This window comes from Apium graveolens, chromosome 2 (genome assembly GCF_009905375.1).
Source record: "Apium graveolens cultivar Ventura chromosome 2, ASM990537v1, whole genome shotgun sequence".
Taxonomy (NCBI): Eukaryota; Viridiplantae; Streptophyta; class Magnoliopsida; order Apiales; family Apiaceae; genus Apium; species Apium graveolens.
In genome coordinates, this window is record NC_133648.1 from 37120579 (window position 1) to 37128562 (window position 7984).

General features: G+C 46.9%; 1 protein-coding gene across 1 annotated transcript; it reads right to left on the bottom strand.

Annotated features, from left to right (window-relative positions):
* Window positions 1-1274: 1274 nt before the first annotated feature.
* On the bottom strand, window positions 1275-1925 carry LOC141688386 (uncharacterized). Its single transcript, XM_074492886.1, has 2 exons — window positions 1599-1925; window positions 1275-1505 (listed from the first exon to the last, which is right to left on the bottom strand). Exons 1-2 carry the CDS (start codon window positions 1923-1925, stop codon window positions 1275-1277), a joined length of 558 nt encoding a protein of 185 aa, XP_074348987.1.
* Window positions 1926-7984: the final 6059 nt, after the last annotated feature.

Below are 7984 nucleotides of genomic sequence, written 5' to 3' on the forward strand. Positions count from 1 at the left end.
AGATGGCCTTTATTTTGTATGGTCCTTCCCAATTAGCTCCAAACACTCCATGTTGGGAGTTCTTTGTGTTGGGCATCACTTTCCTAAGTACCAAATCCCCCACCTTCAGCAATTGCCCCTTTACCTTCTTGTTATAATACCTTGCGGCACGTTGCTGATACACTGCGAGCCTTAGCTGAGAATTTTCCCAAGAGATCCAAATGAAGCCTTTGATTAATCTCGGCATCTTCCTCTGTGTAACGGTCTCTGCGAAGCGATCCCGACCCAACTTCCACGGGGACCATAGCTTCATAACCGTAAGTCAGCATGAACGGAGTTTCTCCCGTAGTAGATCGTGGTGTAGTGTTATATGACCACATCACCTTCGGGAGTTCTTCAGGCCAATTTCCTTTGCGTTCTTCCAGTTTGGTTTTGAGGGTATGCTTTATTATTTTATTAACAACTTCTGTCTGCACATTGCTTTGAGGATGATAGACCGCTGCAAACTCCTTCTTAATTTTCAACTCCTCACATAGTTGTCGCAACTCATTGCTATCAAATTGCTTTTCGTTGTCAGAGACAAGCTTGTAAGAGATTCCAAACCTGCACACGATGGAGTTGAAAATAAAATCTCTAATTTTCCTTGCGGTGATAGTAGCCAATGGCATAGCTTCCGCCCATTTAGTAAAGTAATCGACCGCAACCACTGCATACTTGACGTCCCCTTTAGCTTTATGTAATTCTCCGATAAGATCAATTCCCCACATGGCGAATGGCCATGGGCTTACCATAGGCGTCAAGAGCGTCGCCGGCATAGACGAGTAGTTTGCAAAGCGCTGGCAGCGATCGCATGCCCTGACAAAATTTGTAGCATCCTCTTTCATTGTAGGCCAATAATACCCTTGGCGCAAAACTTTCATCGCCAACGAGCTACCCCCCGAATGATTTCCACAGATTCCCTCATGTACTTCCCTTAAGATGTAATTTCCTTTTCTTCGTCAACACATCTAAGCAGCGGTTGCTTGAACCCTCTCTTGAACAGAACTTCGTCAAATCACATATCTTGCAGCCTGATAGCGGAGTCGACGAGCCTTAAACTTATCTTCGGGGAGTGTGCCCTTGTGAATGTAGGCCAGAATGGGCGTCATCCATGTTTCCTTGGGAGCCTCATCCACTTGCATAATTTCTATCTCTGGGATACTAGGAATCTCCTGGATTTCAAGGGGGATGGATCCTAACAACACAGTCTCTTGTTGCGACCCCATTTTTGCTAGAGCATCCACGTTGCTGTTCTTCTACCGCGGAACACATTCCAATCTAACTTTTTTGAACATTTCAATAACGCGCTGTGTGTATCTCAAGTATAATTCTGTTTGTGGGCTTCGTGCCTGAAATCCCCCATTCACCTGATTCACCACCAGCTCTGAGTCACTCCTCGCTATTAAGTTTCGCACCCCCATTTCCAAAGCAATTTTTAGGCCATTAATCAACGCTTCATACTCCGCATCATTATTTGTTGCATAAAACTTGAAATGAATTGCGCTCATCAGATGGTGGCCTTCTGGAGACACGAGTACTATACCCGCACCTGCTCCTCCATTGTTAACTGCCCCATCCACATGCAAGATCCACCAGGGATGTGGAAACTCCTCCAAAGACTCCTCAACATGAGGTGGATGTAGCGTCACCAAGGCTTTATCATCAACTTCATAATCAAATTCCAACAAGAAATCAGCTAAGGCTTGCCCTTTAATCGCTGTCCGGGGCACATATTCTAAATCAAACTGTCCCAACTCCACAACCCACTTCAGCATTCTCCCTGATGACTCTGGTTTATGAAGGACTTGCCGTAGCGGGTATGCCGTACGGACTTCAATTCTATGGGCCTGAAAATACGGCCGCAACTTTCTTGATGCAAGAATCAGGGCATAAACCAACTTCTCCATGCTTGTGTAGCGAGTTTCAGCGTCGTGCAACCGCTTGCTCACGTAGTACACTGGTGAGTGCTACCCATCTTCCTCTCTTACCAGAACTGCGCTGATTGAATTCTCAGACACTGCGAGGTACAGTACCAGAGATTCTCCACCTAACGGTTTTGACAGCATGGGAGGGTTTCCCAGTTGCTCCTTGATCCTTCTGAAAGCCTCTTCGCATTCTGGTGTCCATACAAAGTATTTCCCTGCTAACTTAATCGCCTTAAAGAATTCTTTACATCTGTCAGAAGATTTGGAAACAAACCGATTTAGCGCGGCAATCCTCCCAGTTAAACTTTGCACTTGTTTCATATTGGTAGGCGATTTCATATCTAACAGTGCCTTGATCTTTGCGGGGTTGGCCTCAATTCCCCTATGGTTGACGATGAACCCGAGAAACTTGCCTGACTCTACGCCGAACACACACTTTTGCGGGTTCAGCTTCATGCGAAACCTCCTTAAAATGTTAAACATTTCCATCAAGTGTCCGATATGATCATTCGCCACCTTGGACTTTACCAGCATATCATCCACGTACACCTCCATGGTTCTCCCAATTTAGTTTTTGAACATCATGTTTACCAACCGCTGGTAGGTTGCGCAAGCGTTGATCAAACCAAACGGCATTCCTATGTAACAGTATAACCCCCTGTCAGTGATGAATGATGTATGCTCTTGATCAGGGCCATACATCGGAATTTGGTTGTAACCGGAGTATGCATCCATAAAACTCAGCAAGGCATGCCCTGCTGTCGCGTCAACCAACTAATCAATTCGTGGGAGCGGGAAGGTATCCTTTGGACAGGCCTTATTGAGATCTGTGAAATCCACACATGTCCTCCACTTCCCGTTCGGCTTTTTCACAAGCACTGGATTTGCAAGCCATTCGGGGTAGAAGGATTCTTTGATTAGTCCCACCTCCAACAATCGGTCTACTTCTTCTTTTAATGCTATCGCCCTTTCCCCGCTCACCGGGCGGCGTTTTTGACGTATACCCGTACAATTCGGGAATATATTCAACCGGTGACATATTACTTCTGGGTCGATTCCCACCATGCCTGAATGACTCCATGCGAAGACATCAAGATTTGCAATTAAGAAGCGGGTAAGACTTCCCCTCATTTCATCATCTAACTGGGATCCCACTTTCAAAACCTTGTTCGGGTCATCTTTATCAATCGGAATAGATATTGTGTCTTCGGTCGGTCCTATTTTTTTGGCGGGCATAGGGATCCTGGGATCCAAATAGAAATCAAAGTCTCGGGGGTCCTCGACCTCCATTCTTGCATCCGAGGGCGCGTCCTCATGAGTGGGAGCATCTACCTCAGGGCAAGGCATGATTTTGTGCAACGCAGGTGACGAGGGCGCGTCCTCATTTGGAGGAGCATCAACCTCAATTCCATTTTTACTCTTCAAGGGCGCTTTTGAGGAGCATCCACCTTGAAGTTATTTTCGAGACCTTGTAAAATCTCACTTCTTCCTTCCAATTTCTCCCCGTTAACTTCCTTCTGCATGTTCTCCTCTGCATGGTTCACCACAACTTCTTCTACGCTACGGATCCTCGAAACATTCCCCAGCGTCAAAACAGAGTTCCCGGTGACATAAGTTTCTTCCTCTTCGGGGCCTTCTACGAAATAGTGGGCATGAACCTCTCCACTCGGTTTTGTATGAATGTCCACCGTACCCTCAAATGGAAGACCCTTTCCCTCGTACCTTCTTTTGCGGAATTTTTTTTAACAGCCTTGTGATAGTAGTCGCGTGACTCGTACTGCGACCCCCTCAGACTGCCTACTCCGTTTGGTGTTGGGAACTTTATCATCAAGTGATGTATCGAGGTTATTACCCTAAACGCTCGTAACCAAGGTATGCTGACCAACACATTGTGTGCGGAATCTTGATCCAGCACTTTGAAGTCTATCATTTGAGTGACCGACAAAGCTCCTTCCCCGAGTGTGACGGGAAGCCTAACTGAATCCATAACTCTCACCGCTTTTCCAGTAAAGCCATAGACGTGTGCATCTTCAAAATACATGTCGCTATCCGAGAAACCCAATTTTTTGTATGTACTGTAATACAAGATATTCGCAGAACTCCCATTGTCTAAGAAGACTCGATGTACATTCATTGCCCCAATAAGCATGGTAATCACCAGCGCATCGTTGTGGGGATGATGCACCCACCTTGATTCTTTTTCCTTGAATGTAATGTCAGCGGACTCTCCCTTAAAGATCTTCGGAGGTTTGTCTTCCAAGCTGTGAATGTTGGTGAGCGGCGTATGTCGCGCCTCTCTCGCGTTTCTTTCCAATGGTCGATTACTATCACCAACAAAAGGGTGTCCTCCAAAAATCGCCCTGATACTGCCAGCCCTCTGAAACTTAACTTCTGTTGTTTTTTCAACATCTTCCGCCCGCGGGGGCTGTCTTTCATCCTTACCCTTGTCATCGCTTCCCCTGCGTCGTTTCACTTTGTCAATCAATTCTCCCAGGTACCCAGCCTTGATCAATTCCTCAATTTCATCTTTTAGGTGACGACACTCGTGGGTATCATGGCCGGTAGACTCATGGTAATCACAATACTTCTTTTTGTATCTGCTCTGCCATGAAGTTAGACAGTCGGGTTTCTTGAAGATTCCTCTATCCTTATTTACCTCAAAGATATGATCAATGGATGCTGCCAGTGGTGTATAATTGCTGACCCTTCTCTCATAGTTCGATGGCGGGCTCCATTCTCTCCGCGTGCTCACGATGTTCACCCTATTAAGGCTTCTGACATTCCGCCGATAATTTGGGCTCAAGGATCTATCTCTTCTCTTGGCTCGCCCCTTGATGTTATGGGTGTTTTCATTCTTTTTTGTTTCCGCGAGCAACTGCTCAATCGCCTTGAATGATTCTGCCTGCGCAAACACATCTGCTCACGACACCGGGTCCTTCCCTTGCAGGTGCTTCCAGAAATCTGTTCCCACACGCAGTCCAGCTATAAGAAGTATTTTCAGCGTTTCATCAGTTGCACCCCTTACCAAAGTGGATTCTGTATTGAACCTTTTGAAGTATGAGGTTAAACTTTCTCCTTCCTTCTGTTTCACATTAGCCAGTGTGGTAACTGGTGGTATGTACTTCACTACAGCTTGAAATTGAGTCAAAAACAAAGTTTTCATCTGTTCCCAGGATGTGATCACACCTGGACCAAGTTTTTGGAACCACTGCTGAGCGCCTTCTCTAAAAGTGGCCGTCAGGAGACGTCATCGAGCCAAATCAGGTACTTGATATACATCTATTTCAATGTTAAAGCGCCCCAGGAATTCCATAGGATCAGAGTTCCCATGAAAACGCAAGTCATTGGTTGTGTTCCTGTATCCTGCAGGCAATTGCGCCTCCCTCACAACAGTAGCAAAAGGAGAAGGAGCTTGCGCAGTCGCCGTTACTCTTCCTCCCTCAAGATGGTTGAGCAACCTCTTGAGATCGTTCACATTAAACGCTTTACTCCAGGAATGGTTTGAACATTAGGCTGTTGGGGTTGCTTTGCGACTTGTTGTAGTTCCCCTTGATTACCCCCCGGGTGTAGCGGTGGATCTCGCCGCCCCTCGCCCTGAGGCTGCGGCTGTGGCATGTTACCATCTTGGTTTTGAACATTTTCCCGCACGCGAGGTTCCTCTTGACCGCGTCGCGGGATTTCATCATTATTTTACATTCTTACTTGAATTCGCCCGCAGTCCTGGTCATGAGGACGCGCTCTGGACCCATTACCTGTAGCACTGTGGGAAGCTACGGGAATAACGGCAGGAGCTTCTTCAGTGGGGGGTGCACCATCTTTTCTACCATTATAGAGTGTTCTCCCATATTGGTATCCCATCCTTCCTCGTCCATTCCTCTGATATCCCCGGTAGTAGCTCCCAGGCCTTCCTCGCGGAGGGGCACACTCGTGCTCGCGGTGTTGCACCCTATCATCCCTTTGGAATGTAGGGGGCACACGCGTTGTATCACGGGGCCTTGCTTCTCCAACGTTTCCTTCCTTTTGCCATTCTACCAGCAGCATCCTCAAATCGTCATCTTCCAATCTTATGCCAAGCCTTCTTTTCAAGGTTGAAAAATCCCTTTCTTCCTTATCTTGATTCTGAGTGTTCTCCACACGACGACGCTCGTCCATCGTACGCCCAGACCTATGTGGGCGTGGCACCACCTGGTTACCAAGGCGAGGCCTTTCCCTACCATCAGTGTCCTCATCGACAAGCTCCACAATAGACTCTACATCATCAGAATATTCCAAGCGTCGCGGAGTGATTCGCGGGTTTTCCCCACTGCCCTGAGTATCTCCTTCAACTACTGGCGCTTTTCCCACGGCATGGCCGTGACGGGGAAAACGACGACCTCTCCTCGTTCTCCGACGCTCCACCGTATTCATTCTTGAGTGAAAATTATTAAGAGTATCCCCCATGCGATACAACTGTTCCAAGATATCAGCGTCGCTGATGAGAACCGGAGGTGTTCCCCCACATCCGGAGCTCTTGGTGGATCCACCATGTTTCTGGGAACGTAGGGTTCATGGCGAGTGTAACCTTCCCCGCCTTCTCCTTCAGATCTGCTGTCACTTCCATCATAAGAACTTCCATCACGATTATAAGACATCTTTTCCTCCTAAGATTACGACCTTAATTAGTAGCCTTTCCTTCTAGCGCCAATTTGTTGACGGAGGAATCTGGTAACAAGAAAGATTGAGGTTTCTCGCCGGAACTAAGATCTATGACGGTGGTTGTTCGCCGGAAAATCAAGCGGTGTGTGGTGGTTTGTGGTTATTTTAGGCTAAGATTGATCAGAGTAAGTGGTGGCTCTCTTATCAGCTCTCAACTTCTTATCCTCTCAATGTGCATACGTACCCTTTATATAGGGATCAAACCTGACGTAGTTCTTGTAGAACAAGAAATCTAATGGGCTTAGACTTCTTATTCCTAGGCCCGGTAGAAGCCCATCCGAAGTCCGTCTTCTGCTAGCTTTAGGAATGTCCAACTATGAGGCCCAACCGTGAAGGCCCAAGGCTCGTCCGTAATCGCAGGATTCACGGATAATGCATCTCCCTGCGCAAGGATAATACTCCGCTACCGCTATCTCCCTTGATTTACGGACGTATGTATAGCCACGGTTCACCCCAAGTGCCGGACGCATCCCTGTCCCCCGAATGAGGATAACCCACCAGATAACAGGACAGGTGATCCCAAGCTCTTGGGTGCAAAGTGTAGGATGACTCCAAAGTTCTCCAACGAGGACACCCGTTGAATACAAGAACAGAGTTCCCAAAGTATACACCAAAGTTAACCCCGCATCCCCAACGAGGACACCCGTTGAATATATGAGGAGGCCTTCAATCATCAGGCATACCCCTGGAGGCCTTCAAGCTTTTCACGGACATCCCCCTCCTTGACCGTCTCAAGGAGAGAATTCTTCAAAGAGTACCTGCAATAATTACATTAGTAAAAATAACCTCCATTGCTCCTCTCCATGCAAGCTTTGTCCTGAAGTCACCATTGAGAATACATAGACCAATCACAGGACGCGTCCTAACACATTGGGCGCGTCCTTACCTTTATGAAACTTACACCGTCTCCTCAAAAACCATCATGCACAGAATTCCACTACTTAGGGCGCGTCCTGATCAAGACATGCGCGTCCTTCAGCGTTCATTTCCATAAGACCACATTTGACAAGTACTTTCACCACGGTTGACGTGTCCACATAGATTGGGCACGTCCTTTATCAACCATGCACTCCCAAGCTTCGCCATCACTAGACCATAAAACATAAAATATCTCCTCTAGATTAGGCGCGTCCTCTCTGTCTGGACGCGTCCTCATCTTCGACAGCGCAACACTGGGTTTGACCGTATTTACTCCGCATTTGACCCGAATCAATTCAATGCTAAATTTTGGGTATAACACACAGTATCTTAAATCGGTGATTAATTGCTAGACATCACCTCGCCAACTTATTATCCTGAAATCAGATTAAAAATCCTTTCTTATAAAAAAAATCAAGAATCAACAC